General features: G+C 37.8%; 3 protein-coding genes across 3 annotated transcripts; 2 read left to right on the forward strand and 1 right to left on the reverse strand.

Annotated features, from left to right (window-relative positions):
* The first annotated feature begins 1,168 nt into the window (after positions 1-1,168).
* On the forward strand, positions 1,169-2,853 carry LOC133292828 (large ribosomal subunit protein eL22z-like). The gene is made up of 2 exons (XM_061491283.1): positions 1,169-1,459; positions 2,438-2,853. The coding sequence occupies exons 1-2, from the start codon at positions 1,245-1,247 to the stop codon at positions 2,580-2,582; spliced, it is 360 nt and encodes a 119-aa protein (XP_061347267.1). The 5' UTR covers positions 1,169-1,244; the 3' UTR covers positions 2,583-2,853.
* Positions 2,854-4,099: 1,246 nt separating this feature from the next.
* On the forward strand, positions 4,100-5,156 carry LOC133292874 (pentatricopeptide repeat-containing protein At3g62890). The gene is given in 4 exon segments (XM_061491360.1): positions 4,100-4,597; positions 4,600-4,719; positions 4,721-4,789; positions 4,791-5,156. Coding segments are annotated over 4 exon segments (1,053 nt in total).
* Positions 5,157-13,020: 7,864 nt separating this feature from the next.
* On the reverse strand, positions 13,021-13,791 carry LOC133292854 (uncharacterized). Its single transcript, XM_061491332.1, has 2 exons — positions 13,520-13,791; positions 13,021-13,430 (listed from the first exon to the last, which is right to left on the reverse strand). Exons 1-2 carry the CDS (start codon positions 13,550-13,552, stop codon positions 13,044-13,046), a joined length of 420 nt encoding a protein of 139 aa, XP_061347316.1. The 5' UTR covers positions 13,553-13,791; the 3' UTR covers positions 13,021-13,043.
* Positions 13,792-16,236: the final 2,445 nt, after the last annotated feature.

Genomic DNA, 16,236 nt, shown 5'->3' on the forward strand with positions numbered 1-16,236 from the left:
TGAATTTTTTTTTTCTCTCCACTATTTTGTAGACCCCACTTATACTATGAGTCACTAGTAGGAGAAAATGTTTTCCCTATATATATATATATATATATATATATATATATATATATATATATATATATATAGGTAGGATCATTTGACACTAGTGTCAAATATGAAGTTTGACACCTCATCTGAGAGTCGTTAGATAAAAAAAGATCAACGACTCTGATTTGTAAGCATATGACATCATTGATCTTTTTTTATTTAACAGCTATCAGATGAAGTGTCAAATTTCAAATTTGACACTGGTTTCAAATGATCCTACCTCATATATATATATATATATATGGGAAATACTACTCTCATGCTACATGTGATAAATTTCTCTCCCACACACCCTTCGATAACTGTGCCACCTTTTTCTTTTCTTTTCTTTTTATTTTTCAGATAATGGGACCCATAAATTTGTCTCTATGACATGAGATAACTTATTTCCTTTAACATGAGATTAATAAAATCCTATATATATATATATATATATATATATATATATATATGAGGTAGGATCCTTTGACACTGGTGTTAAATTTAAAGTTTGACACTTTATCTGAGAGTCGTTAGATAAAAAAAGATCAATGGTATCACATGCTTACAAATCAGAGTCGTTGATCTTTTTTGATCTAACGACTCTCAGATAAGGTGTCAAACTTCAAATTTGACACCGGTGTCAAATGATCCTATCATATATATATGATAGGATCCTTTGACACCGGTGTCAAATTTGAAGTTTGACACCTCATCTAAGAGCCATTAGATCAAAAAAGATCAATGGTGTCACATGCTTACAAATCAAAGTCGTTGATATTTTTTGATCTAACGGCTCTTAGATGAGGTGTCAAACTTTAAATTTGACACCGGTGTCAAAAGATCCTGCCTCTATATATATATATATATATATATATATTTGAGGAGCATGGAAGGACGGGCAGGGCTTTCACCATCTCCTCTTTGTCGCGGCGTAACGGGAAGGCATTAGAGACAATACATTTACAAAATGGGTCTCTTTTCATGGGCTTAGGCCCAGACCAAAATATATTTGGCCCAAATACTTCGAACCATAATAAACGGGTAAAACGGCAGCAGTTGTTGGCGTTTTTATAGATGGAAGGAAACCCTAGTTTATATTATGAGCTGTGTGTCTGTGGTGATTGAGTTGAGGTAGAGAGAGAGAGAGAGAGAGAGAGAGAGGCGCGAAAATGAGCGGAACGAAGGGGAAGAAGAAGGGGGCGAGCTTCGTGATCGATTGCGCGAAGCCGGTGGAGGATAAGATAATGGACATAGCTTCCCTTGAGAAGTTCCTTCAGGAGAGGATTAAAGTTGGCGGCAAGGCCGGTGCACTCGGTGATTCCGTTACCGTCACTCGGGAAAAGAGTAAGATCACCGTCACCTCCGACAGCAACTTCTCTAAACGGTACCGTCTTCTTCTTTCACCAATGGCGTTTATTTCCCATGTGGTTGGTTATTCATTATCAATTAATCGTTTTGTTCTGTTAACTGAGATATTCGAACTCCGAAGAGAGTAGATCTAGTTATCTGTTACTGGGATTCAGCACTTAGATCAGCTTGATAACAAAATTTGTTAGGAAGCATTGGTTAAAGCTTCCTGTCATTGGGAATTGGGCTTACTACTGAATTGTTTGACACATTCTTATATCTTAAGCAATTTCGTATTATGGGAATGGCTTAGAGGCATAAGATTAAATACAGTGATCATGGTGGAATATGCTTCGTTTAGTTGTACACTAGTTCTACTTCATCATGGTCGATTCAAAATGTGTTTTTTTTTTCTTTATGTTTTGACTTGTTAGATTGCTTATTAAGTTGTTAAGTTTGTTTCAAAATAAAAATAAGTAAATATATATTCATGTGCTGTTTAGTTATCTTCTCAACTAAGAAGAAAGACTAGTTGTTGCTGTATGGGGGTCGTATGCTTGTATCTTGAAAATCTGACCTTGGAGTTCACAAAAGGAATTGTCTGTCCTTGTCTCACTATAAGCTTCAATTATTGCGAGAGGAAAGTAGGGAAATGCTAGTCAGCACCAGTTTTCATGCATTGTGATTGTCAACTTATGTTTTTGTAATTAACATCTAATAAATTATGACTCGTGTGAATCTTCATGTTCTAAAATTCCCCACTGTTGCCTCATATACCTTTATTTTAGTGAAAGTTATTAATCTTGTGATTCGGAGCAGTTACTGAACTGGATGGTGGCCCTTGCTTAATTTACCTGCTTTAATGTCTTTTATTAGTAGCAGTTTGAACCTTCACATGTCATTGACATTAAATTTGTTTATTCGTAGCTCAATTTTCTGTGGGAATAAGACTTTTCTCCTCCGGTTTTTTGATTTCCTTCACTTGATTATCTTTCCTATTCGTTCCCTTTTTCAGGTATCTCAAATACTTAACCAAGAAGTACTTGAAAAAACACAATGTGAGGGATTGGCTTCGGGTGATTGCCTCCAACAAGGAACGGAATGTCTATGAGTTGAGATACTTCAACATTGCTGAGAATGAGGGTGAAGAGGAAGACTGAAAATATAAATCTCTGTCGAGAGGCATTCTGCATTAGGCATAATTATTGTTGACTCTCTTTTATCTGTGTTGTTAATTGACTTGTTACTGGTTGTTTCAGTATTCTTGCGTTTAATTTGGAAACCAACTTTATGCTCTCTTGAAGTTTTATAGTGATTATTGGAGAAGTTGTCCTAAAAATTTAGATGTAGTTCATGCATCTTATATGTTGGCATGGCGTTTTTTTTTTTTGTTACCCTTTACTTTTACAGTGAGAGATGTGCTTTTGAGTTTTTCCTCTTCCAATGTGGTATAAAATTGCTCTTATTGTCGATGGTAATCACAGTACGTAGGATTTAATGCTAGATTCACCGTTATTATGCAGGGCAAAGTTTTCGACCGAAAGCTCCTGATTCGCATCATTGACTTGTCTACCTCTTAGTCCACTGTGGATAAGCACGTAGAACGGTAGAAGTACAATATGGCTGCTGCAAACTTGGGACCGTTCGAGGCCTATAAAATTAAATATTACTACATGAACACGAACTAATGCATTATTTAGACAGCTGAAAGTTTACTTCAAGACTTTATATTCCGGGTACTGGAACATGCAAGGGTTTGGAAAGGTTCTACCACTGAAATAGTGCCTGAACAATACTTATTAAGGGGCCATGAAATGGAGCGGGTTCGGACAAACCTGAGAATCCAACCGTTCCGTTCCTAACATTAAGATTGGTTTGATTCGAGTACATGGTTCGAACTAAAATGAAGAACTGGTTTGAATTGACTAAATGAGTTTGATTTGACTAATTCAAAAACTGTTTGATTTTGACTTTAATTGTGAACCGGATAAGCTATTATTCATCATCGTATTGCATTTCTTGACCTACGAATCTGGCAATATCATCCCTAGCCCGATAGTTATCTTGTTCCTGTCTCCTAGCTCCAAACAGACCAAACCCCACACATTCTGATCATGCTACGAGTTGTGATTCCCTCGCGGTAAACCCAATTTTTTACGCTATAGAATTGTGATTCCGTTGCACTTTGCCACGAGAAACCCTCCATTTGCTGCGTCATCGGTTATAAATTTGATTTGATTGGACGTAGATTTGTTATTCAACTGTTTGTATATCAATTCGTGAAACTTGACAACTTCTGCTGTCTGTGTCCCTCTCTTCCCCTCCTTCCCTTGTATTATTTTACAATCTTTTATTTTTTATGAATTTAGTTTTTAAAATACTAGTATATACTAAGCACAAACAACCTAGAATTTGATTGGGGTGATTTGGTTTACATTTTTTAATTATATTTTTGAAATGAGATTGCCTTAGCCAGGGGACGGGTGAAGGAGAATAAAAAAAAAGTAATATTTAGAATGTTGAATTCGTTATGGAAAGCTGATATTAAGAACGGTAAAGAATATTGATATTAAGAATATTGTTTAAAGTGTTTGTGTTTGTCAAAATCTAGTATTTGGAATAGCGAACTTTAGATGAAACGTGGAAACATTGAAAGGGACTTCGTTGATAGACATGTATGCCAAATGAAGACCAATACTATGAAATATACATATTAGGGACTTCGTCGATAGACATGTATGCCAAATGTGGAAACATTGAAAGGGCCAAATGCATATTTCATGGTATTGGTCTTCAAAAGGATGTAATGGCTTGGAGTGCCATGATCGCTGCCCTGGCCATGCATGGACTTTCAGAGGAATGTCTTGAACTATTTACAAAGACGATAAATGATGGGGTGAGGCCTAATGCTGTGACATTTGTGGGTGTTCTTTGTGCTTGTGTACATGGAGGTTTGGTTAGTGAAGGAAACCGATATTTCAAGAGGATGATGGAAGATTATGATGTTAGTCCTCTGATACAACATTATGGTTGCATGGTAGACCTATACAGCAGAGCTGGTTGTATTGAGGATGCTTGGAATGTGGTGAAATCTATGCTTTTGGAACCTGACGTGATGATATGGGGAGCTCTGCTTAGTGGTGCTAGGATGCATGGTGACATTGAAACTTGTGAGATGTCATGTCAATAAAGAAATTTCTTGAGTTGGATCCCACAAATAGTAGTACCTACGTGCTTCTTTCTAACGTGTATGCAAAGCTGGGACGGTGGGGGGAAGTGAGGCATTTGAAGAGATCTTATGGATGTCAGTGGCATCAAGAAAGTTCCAGGTTGTAGTTTGGTTGAGATAGATGGTGTTCTTCATGAGTTTTTTTGTAGGGGATGATTCTCATCCCGAAACCCAAGATATACATAGGATGCTTGATGAGATTATGAAGAGGTTAAAAAAGAATGGTTATATAGGTAACACAAGTGAGGTATTGCTTGATTTGGATGAGGAAGGAAAGGAGTTTGCATTATCTCTTCATAGTGAAAAGCTGGCAATTGCATATTGCTTCCTCAGGACAAGCCCGGGTACCACAATACGGATTGTAAAGAACTTGAGGATATGTAGCGATTGTCATGTTGCAATCAAGATGATATCAAGGGAATTTAATAAGGAGATTATTGATAGAGATTGCAACCGGTTTCACCTTTTTAAAAATGGGCTGTGTTCCTGCAAAGACTACTGGTAATTGGTAAATATAATGGAAAAGTCCAATATAGATTTTTTTGAAACTTTGGAATTTATCTCTTCAAATCTCTACAAAGTGGCGGGGTTAGAAGTGAGGCTGACAGTAAACTAGCAAATTATACGCTTAAGCTGGCAATTCAAGTTTGACTGTTGCTTAAAGGCTGTCGCTTTAACATAGTTCTCTTTTGTTATTGATTGGAAGAGAATAGCAAGGACTAATAGCCTTAGTCAAAGTGCCTCCGTCTATACTTCTCAAGGGAAATTGAGACTCCCTAAACACCCTTATAATCAACGATGAGATAAATAAAACAAAATCGAAGTATTAGATGATTTAGCTAACGCTTTTATACTTCTTATGTTGTTGCATCAAACAGTAACTTTGCAGCTAAGACAATAAAAAAGAGAGAGAAAGTGGGATGAGGAAAGAGAAAAAAAAAAGTAGGGTCCTCACATTCCCATTGTCTCAACTGCAAAGTTAATGTTTGGTGTAGCAAGTATAAAACCGGTGTAGCAAATATAAAACCCTTTAGTTAATTGTGAAGTTCAATGAATATGTCGGTTAAACCGCTAAAACCATAAGTAGAGACATATACCAAATAATGGTAGCTCAGTTGGCACCAGGGAACTAAACAGGTCGGAGATGAGAGCATGTGTTTGATCCTTCCCAGTATCGTCTTTGGAAGGAGTTTAAAGCATTAATTCCAGCACCCGCCCTGAATCGGACTAGTCGCGAAACAATGAATCGATTGTAATATATCAAAAAAATAAATAAATAAGTAGAGACCTATGGATGGATGTAAAAATAATGAAGTTACCTCATGCTCAGGTTAAGGCTAAGGGAGTAAGGTGGAGACTTTATCAAGATGGAAAAGAAAGGAAAGAAAGTAGGGTAATGATTCTCTAAGTAGGTAGAGTGCGAATTAATACTTAGGAACAATGCCCAAAATGTCACTGTTCACTGGCTTATTTACCCAATTGTCACGCGAACAGTGTTATTTTCCAATATGCCACGAGTCCAAGTTCGCTACATTGGGCAGCGAACTTGGTTTGCTGATGTGACACGTTTCTGGTGGACTTCAAATTCGCTATTAGAAGTAGCGAACTAGGTTGCAATAAATGCCCTTACCTCTGACAAGTTGGTAGGACATGTGGCAGCATCAGACCTAGTTGGCTGCAAGGGCCAGCGAACTAGATGCCATGTGGCAGCTCCCTGCTAGTTCGCTGGATGAGCCAGCGAACTATATATGTGCCATGTGGCAGCATCTCACCTTGTTCGCTTGGCCCTGCAGCGAACTAGGTACCAAGTGGTAGCACCTTGGGAGTTTGCTGCTGACAGTTATAGTTCGCTAAATGTAATAGCGAACTCAGTGTTATTTATACCCCCTCCACCCCTCACTTTCAATTTGTAAATCTGCTACATTTTTTTTTTAAAAAACTCCGCTTTCTTCTTCTTGTTTCTTGTATTTTGTATTTCATATTTGATGACATAACGAGTGAGAGTAGCAATGATGTAATCTCCATTTTATATTACAATGGGAGGAGATATTTTGAACTGAATGATCAAGTGTTTGAAGGAGATACGAAAATATTCCGCATGAGCCCCCAATGCAAATATAATGACCTGAAGAAAATAATATACAAGAAGTTGTCATTACAACGGGGTCAATCCCTCTCTCGATTGATTGCTAAATAAGCCTCTGGTAACCCGGTGCAGTGGGTTGCTGTGGAGGTTGTCGAGGATGAAGATGTAGAGTTAGTAGTAGACGCATTTCGACAACATGTAGAGTCCTCAAGATCGAATTGTATGCGAAACTAAACACTGGTAGACAAGTAAACAGTCAACATTCCCTCCCTTGCAGTTACTCGTTCGACATTAATAGGGAGCCATTAGTCAATCCTGAAGATATGCATGTGTCATCCTCCACCACCATCACCCTCACCATCATAACCCCCACTAACAATGCCTTCAGGTGTGATTCCTGCCCATGACATGTATGATTCTACGTGGCGGATAGACAATTTCGAGGAAGAGGTGGACGAAGGTCTTGTTCTTGACAGTGAGTTATCGGATACAGACGTTGATGGTGATTTTGAAAGGGAGCCATCTAGTGCATTGTGTCAATTGATTCCTTTACTGGGCATTGTCAGAACGCATGACCCATCACCAGTGGCATGTGAGTTTATTTAGTGGGGTTTTAGTTTAGTTCAAAAAACTATTAGTAACGACATGCATATGGGATTAAACATGGGAGGATACTGTACCGTTTTGGTAGCAAATAAGCCATTACACGGATATTAGTGTAATGGTTATGGAGTGATGAGGGCATATCTTAAAAAGGGTGGCAGTGAAGGATTTATAGGCACATGGAACAACATCCACACATGTTTTAGTCAATCACTTTCTCAAGATCACAAACAACTAGACTAAAATTTCATTTGTTCATTGATAATTGGAAAGTCAAATAGCCTTTGTATTTATAATAATATTCAGAATGTTTGCTAATACATTATTGTTTGACAAAATGCAGAAATGATAAAGGAGGAGCCAGTATTAAAATTGGTCTAATCCAGGAAAGGATTGCATCAATTCTTGGATTTCATATATCATACAGGAAGGCATAGAAGGCAAAGCACAAGGCAATTGTGAGGACTTTTAGGGATTGAGATGAGTCATACGCGTTCCTGCCAAGGTAGTTGGATTACATGTTGCTGTTTTCTCGAGGGTCTGCTTATAAACTGGACTTGAATGATCATTTCATTGATGGTCGTTTCGATGGATCGCAAGAGGTGTTCAAAAGGGTATTTTGAACATTCAAACAGTGTTGTGATGCCTTTAATTATTGTAAGCATGTAATCCATATTGATGGGACACATTTGTATGAGAAATACTGGGGAACGCTATTGATTTCTATCGTAGTTGATGGCAACAATTATGTCTTGCCAATTGCATTCGCTATTGTTTCTCGGGAGATATTGATAATTTGTTGTGGTTTTTGGCTTTGGTACAGATTCATGTGGCTCAAAAACACGGAATATGTCTTATTTCTACTCGACATATTGGTATCTTGACAGTTAACAATGTTGAGCTAGGGTGGCAACCACCCAAAGCTTACCATGTGTTTTTCCTTTGACATGTGGCGAGTAATTTCAATCATAAGTTCAAAAATGTCATGTTGAAGAAGCAATTGAAGAAGTTAGGTATGCATTTCTAGTTATGGATGTTGTTGGTATCAGTGTTAAGATGTTAGGATTATAGTTAATATTTTTGTTGGTATGAGCAGGTTATTCTACCTCGCAATTAGATTTTGATGTTGTGTTAGAAAAATTTAAAGAATCAAGCCCACATATTGCATCATGGATTGATCGAATTCCCAAGGAGAAGTGGAGTATCACTTATGATGCTGAGGGAAGAAGGTTTGGGCACATGATCACAAATCTATCAGAGTGCATTAATAAGGTCCTTAAAGGTGCCAGAAACCTACCTATCACGCCATTGGTTCGGATCACATACGCCAGGCTAAATCAATACTTCTTGACACATGGCCAGGAGGCCCGGGAAGAGATAGACAGAGGTAATCGTTTCGCCAAAGTACTCTGGCGTTCATATGTTGAGAACCAACAAAAGGATACAACACACTGGGTAACATCTTATGACAGTGTGGTGAGTTCACTGCTTTTAGGTACCTATGTATTCATGTCATTGCAACAGGCACATCAACAAACCATGACCTATTGCAGTACATTGATCCAACATATAGTGCTGCATTTCAATGTTAGGTATATTCTGGACAATGGTACCTAATTGGCAATGAAGATTTCATACCACCCATCAAAGGACCAACTATACTCCCGGATGTGTCAATGAGACATAAAAAAGAAGGCCACGAAGTACACGTATCCATGATAAAATGGACTCGCATGAAGGATCAACTACTCGCGCAAGATGTGGTTATTGTAGGGTTGTTGGCCATGGCAAACGTCGTTGTCCATCGCGCCTATAATAACCCTCACTAGTAGTTGTGGATTTAATATGGAAGAATAATTAGAAGTAAAAGAAATAAAGTCACTTTTGGTGAAAAATGAGTTAAAATGACAGTTAAGGGGTAAAAATTCGGGTAAGCAAAGTTACCCGAAAAGTGAAAGTAAAATTAGAAATATGACTAGAAAAATATTCTAGTTCATTGGGTAAAGTTTGGTATTGAATGGAGGTGTGTAGATAGATACGTTGTTATCCAGTTAAAGTAACTTAACTTTACATAACGTAAAATCCTTTAAATTCTTCTCCATTTGCTCCCGCCACTGTCGACTTCATTTTCTCTCACCCGAGGCTTCATGGTTGTGGGGAGGGGTTAGGGTTTTTTTTTTCTCTCTCTCTCTCCTCTCTTTCTCACTCATCTAGCCACCAAAACACAAAGTGCCATATATGAAAGTTTAAGTAGAGATCATGGTGAATCCATTCCACCACTTAGTTTGAGCTGATTTTGCTTGTGGAGAAAGTTTTTCCCTTTCCCCAATTCGAATCACTATTCATCAAAGAAGGGAAATTGAAATTTTGATGGAGCTTTGCTTGGAGGTTGCTCTCTAGGTTTTGCATAAGTGATTAGAGGTAATAAGTTTGAAAAAAATTAGAATATGTTTTGGTGGGAAAGACCTTGAGTTTAAATTTAAATTGATGATGGATTATTGATTTTGTTGGGATATAGGAATGTAAAATAAGCATTTGTATATGTGTGAAATTGGAAAAATCCCATGGTGTTGTGCTCCTCATGTCTCGGCCTTGGGATAGTAATTAGGGTGTGATGTGCAAAAATTTTATCTTATGTATTGGAAAGGTGTAATGTGTTGGAGTAAATGGAAATTTGATGAATTAGTAAGAATGCTAATGTGGGAAAAATCCTATGAATTATGTCCCCTATGTTTCGGTCTTGTGGGACCTTGGAGGGATTTGATGTTCAAAAATTTAGTTGGATACCTTGTAGAGATATATCTATATAGGCATATGTATATGTGAGTAATTACTAAGTGAAGAAAATTGTATGAAAAAGAAGAGAAAACCCTTGGTTTCTCCCTCTTGGATTTCGGCCTAGAGGGTGATGTAGGGGTAGATTTAGTTACATTTTATTTTAATAAAATGTGTTGTTTTTCAATGTATGAAATTGATGAGTTAAAGAAGGGGAAATGGCTTTAAGATTGTTGAATGAAATCTTAGTTCCCTTTATGTGTACCCACGATCTTAGGAAGAAAAATGGCATGAATTTTGTTAAAAATTCTCATGTGGATACTTAATTAATTTAGGGAACTTTAACAATGATAAAATGGTCTTGACTTGTGTATTGGCATAAGATTGGCAAAAAAAACCGTAAAGAAACGAAAGTAAGCGATAAAATGTACGCCTTATGTAAAAATCACGGCATGGTAGCATTTTATTGATTTTTGTTTTGGATTCTTTCTCTAGGTGTTCCTAGGGATTGAGAGGGTTTGAACTTCCGTTGGAGATATATAAGTAACTTGCGCGACAAGTACGCAAATTGTAAAGCTCCAAGAGGTAAGCTCTATGTTTGTGGGGTTCGCTCCTACTTTGTGTTTCGCCATAATGTACGGACTGTGGTCAAGTTGTATGATATGTATGAGATATATGATATAGATGCATTCATATAGAGCTATATGATGATGTGATATGATATGTTTTGATGTGTTTAATTTGATATGTTTTGATGTGTTTACTTTGATATGTTTCGATATGATTTCTGTAATGATCTCTGGACATTGATTTGTTTATGCACTGATGTCCGCTTGGGTCCTCCCTTGGGACTGACTGTGTATATATCTGCTATATGTTGAGTTTCGCTTGGGGTCCTCCCTTGGGAACATGTGCACTGATGTCCGCTTGGGGTCCTCCCTTGGGATTGATTGTGTACACTTTGTTATGTGATTATCTTTGGCCATTGATCCTATGTGCACTGATGTCCGCTTGGGGTCCTCCCTTGACATTGATTGTGCACACTCTGTTATGTGATGATCTTTGGCCATTGATCCTATGTGCACTAATGTCTGCTTGGGGTCATCCCTCTGGACTGATAGTGTACATCTCTAATATGTTTTTGGTTCCGCTTGGGGTCCTCCCTTAGAAACATGTATGTTGATTTCTGCTTGGGGTCATCCCTTGGGAATGACTACGTACATCTCGGATATGATATGTTTTGTTCTGATGTGATTATTGTGATGATTTTTGTATATGATATTTGTTACGTGCGTTGATTTCCGCTTGGGGTCATCCCTTGGGAATGACTGCGTACATCTCTGATAAGATTTGTGTATATGCTTTGTTTAGTTATGATATTTGATTATATGATATGTTATACGAGATATGTTCAGTATAGTATGATATATGATGTTTTGTATATTATGTATCTGACTGTCATGCAGGAAGTGAGCCAGGGTATGAAGAGTTCTCTATAAACCTGGAGCTTACTAGAGATTCGTCTCTAACCCCATTTAGGGATATGATTTCAGGAAAACAGTTAATTGAAGAGCCCTCATGGGACAAGGACACTACCCGTGGCTAGAGGTACTAGTACGAGGATATGGAGTTCTGGGTAGCTGGATGCTACTATTTATTTTAGATGTATTTTTGGAGAATATGTATTGTTGTATAGTGTTCTATTCATTTTGTGATCATGATGTTTGATCCATTATACAGTATATGGTCTGTATATGTTTTGTATATGTGTTCATATATGATGCATGTACATTTGTGTATTCCGATATGTGCATGTGCTGAAATATGTATGCTGTTAGACATAGTGGCACAGAGCCAAGTTATGCATGCGCCCATGGATGGGTATGTGATTATATTTGGATGTCTGGTACTTCTGAATTTATATGCTGTATAAACTATCTATCAGGAACTCTTGAGAGTGAGATTGGAAAATTCTCAGTTGTCCGATTTTCAGAGGTTACTCTGCCCGATTTTCGTCTCCGCCGAATAAGAAATAAACTAGAAAAAAGAAAAAGTTAGCTCGTATTTTCGTAAGTTTAGTCTTCCGCTGTTTCTGTTTGTATCATATGCATGTTAATTGAACCGGCTCGAGACAGGGAGGTTACAGCGCCAGCAAGCCCAGTGAAACCTATAAATTGGAAATGTTGTTTGTAAACTATTTCAACCCTACGTTATTAAATCGATGCTTGTTTTTGAGGTATTTTGTTTGTATTATCTTCCTTGTAGACTATGCCGGTTAAAAATATTAAACAAATTACAGCTAGAACAAATTAACATAGCGAAACATAATTATAAACAAATTAACATAAGCAAACTGCATAAATATGAACATAAGTCCTGAGTACTGGGATATACATCATATAACAAAACCCCTACAATAATAAGAACTTAGCGTTCTCTCCTAGACTGGTGATAGCCCGCGCAATGTGACATCTCATGCTTATATGGTGACAACCCATAGTGAACCCTGGCCTCCCTAGCAGGGCTCCTCCTGATGCCATCACCGTCATCACCTCCATCCTTAGAAGAATCACCGTCCACATCGTAAACACTCTCCATAACTCCCACAATACCCTCTTGCGAAATCACCCCCGTAGGACCTGAATGTGGTGACTGGATGAAACTAGTTGAGTAAGCCTGCAGTGTGGCCATGACAGGGGCATAAAATTATGGCCTGTAATCCTCTATGAAATCGTCAAGACTATGATCCGGCTGTGAACTAGACTAGCCTGGAAACACGTGTGGCATCTGTGCGGGAAATCCCTCCTGCAGCATCAACTGTCCATTACTCTGGCCTGGAAATGGATGATATGTCTGTGGCGAAAATCCTTGCTGCGGCATGGATTGGGTTGAAAACCAAGGGGGATACTGCGATGGTGGGAATCCCGGCTAATCACTACTGGATGTGCCTTGCACATACTGTGGTGGCCACCAATACTGCTGCGATGGCCCAGATGGGTACCCCGGTGCATAAAACATGCCCACGGGACGGGGATGGAGAGTCTGCAAAATCACAGGCCGATCTTCAACTGGTGGAGTCTGAAAATGTAGAGGTAATTCCTCGTGGCGAGCACGCTGGCTACGACTCTCGGGACAGGGAGGCTCAACTGTCTGAACAACGGTAGGCGATGATCCAGGATCACCAGGGTCTGTCAACCTACCAAACTCATCGAATGCGGCTAGAGCTCGAACTGCCTCTTGGTAAATCTGACCAAAGAAGAACGTATCTCGCGCCTCATCTGATGACACGTGGACAACCGTCTCCATATGATCACTCTGCGTTTCATAAATCAGTCAAAAATGTTAAATCTAAATCAGCGTTTTTAACAATTAAAAAAGAAATAACACCCAAACCAAATTCATACCACATATGAATGGATCGCCGATCTCTGGGTCATCCACCGACGAGTATGCTGGAAATACCACTGAATGTAATCACTATTTACCGATATATGGTCATCTGATGTGTCTGGCCGAACACCCTGAACAACGAGGGCATCCCTCAAATGCCACTGCGCAATGTAGAGACTGTGACAATCTCTTCAATCCACATCACCATTACCGGTAAGGGTGACGGTCAACAGCTCAAAACAAAAGATGGGATCACTAGGGATCAGCTGTCGTAAACCAAACTGCCGGAGAACTCTATCTGGCTGCTGGTACACTACAATCTGGTAGTGTATGAATGGACATACAACTAACCATCTGCGGGACTCGTCAGTTGTAGGCCGATGTGTAGGGAATCCATGATACGACCTTCATTGAATTCAGCGTCTGGCCATAACGTCAATGTGGTGATGATAACGTCTGATGTGAAGGTAAACGATCATTCGCGTTGTATACACATTAAATCTGAAGAAAGAACCAAACACTATTAACAATTTATAAAACATACAAACTATACAGGTAGCAATAACAACTAAACCCTAAAATAAGATGCTTGGCTCCGTATATCACATCTAGGTCAGCCATATCGAAGAGGCCAGGAGAAATCGTCGGGAAACACATCCATGCCCATAATTGTAGTAACACAGCCCATCCTCCCATGTCGGATCATCTCGGGTCTGTGACCCCTCACAACTCCTTGTTTAAGGATGCAAGTACGGTCGAACCCCAAGAAAAAGTACTAGTCCGTTGGAAATCATCGAGAAATAATAAATAGGGTGTCGGCACAAAGCTGGATGCAGTCTCGACAAACAACATCCCCTCCCAGGATGTGCATGATCAAAGCACACGTGTATCTCATGTGGCCAATAATAGTGCTCGCGTGCTCCGCGTAATGCTGAAAACTCTCTCTCGAAGAAAGTTGCGGGATAACTAGTTTTTATGGAAATCTCGCTACCGCACTGGCTCAACTCCTAATAACTCTATAATCATCTGTCTAAAAGGATGGCCTCCAGCGCTGCCACATATAACCTCCCCATCCATGGGCAAACCCAACAGATGGTGTATATCCTATAAGGTGATCATAACCTTATCCATAGGAATATGGAATGTGTGCATAGTAATATTTCATTAAAATTTAACACACACAAAACTATAATCATGACATTACAATAATCGTATACTAATCTCGTGGTTACGCAGACGCGCAATGTGATAAAACCCAGCCTGCCTCAAGAACGGCTGGATGTCCTATGGTATATCTGTGTGATTGTGTATGGCAGCATGTCTAACATTAAGCACATGATCCTGGACATCTGCGTCCTCCAACGTGTTCCAGACATGCGTGGAGATGTGTTTCTCCTGCAATGTCAAGAGAGAACGGTCGGAGGGACCTGGGTCGATCACACTCTAGGGCGAGTCTTGATGCTCCATGGATCTATTTATAGAAAAAATTATATTATATTTACGTCTATATAAATTAATATAAGATTATAAAAACATGGACTAAGGGAAGAAAAAAAAACATAACCTATTACCTAAGAGACCTAAAATCTAAGTTATTAAAATAAAAATAATTTAACATAGTTCAAAATTTTAATTTTAACATAACAAATAATTCACACACAAATATTATAACGTTAAAACAAATATAACCTAATGTTTCGTTCTTATAAATAAATAATATAAATAAATAATATTAAATAATGCATAAATAAAGAAAAAAAATACTAACTTTATTAACATTAATATACATAGCTTCTATCCTATGGTCTTAAAAAAATTCTTCTCTCCTAAGTTTTCTACCTATAAATAAATAATATCAAACAATTAATATTATTACATAATGCATAAATAAATAAATATTAAATACTAACTTTATTAACATCAATCTACATAACTTCTATCCTATAAACTGAAAAAATAACCAAAAATTCTTCTAACCTAAGTTTTCTACCTATAAATAAATAATATCAAACAATTAATATTATTAAATAATGCATAAATAAAAAATTATTAAATACTAACTTTAACAACATTAATATAAAATTCTTCTAACCTAAATTTTCTACCTATAAATAAAAAATATTATTAAATAATGCATAAATAAATATGTAAATATAAAGTACTAACCTTAATAACATTAATATACATGTTCTATCCTATTGTCTCAATAAACAAATTAATCTTCTAACCTAGGGTTTCTACCTATAAATAAATAATATCAAATAATTATTTATGCATTATTTATTATTTATCAAATAATAAATAATGCATAAATAAAAATATTAAAAATACTATACTTAATAATGTAGACAGAGATAGAGAGTGAGAGAAAGTATACGTGAGAGAAAAGGAGAAAATGAGTAAGAGTTAGAGGGAGACAGATTTGGTTGGCTGGGGGATGGGTGCTTTATATAAGATGGGGTGGGTAGCTATTGGATCAAGTTTGCTATCCATCCCAGCGAACTTGTTGCATGTCAGACACGTGGTCCAACAACTACTTTTTTTAAAAGTTGTCAGACATAGTTCGTTGCAATGGGAGACGAACTCCTCTACGTCTACCACGTGGCATTGTAGGTGGCATTTATTGCAACCTAGTTCGCTACTCTCAGTAATGAACTTGATGTCCACCGTAAACATGTTACATCAACAAATCAAGTTTGTTGCCCAATATAGTGAAATTGGACGCATGACA

The sequence above is a fragment of the Gastrolobium bilobum genome, unplaced genomic scaffold (genome assembly GCF_033153095.1).
Source record: "Gastrolobium bilobum isolate Gb01-03AN ecotype WA unplaced genomic scaffold, APGP_CSIRO_Gbil_v1 utg2530, whole genome shotgun sequence".
Classification (NCBI taxonomy): domain Eukaryota; kingdom Viridiplantae; phylum Streptophyta; class Magnoliopsida; order Fabales; family Fabaceae; genus Gastrolobium; species Gastrolobium bilobum.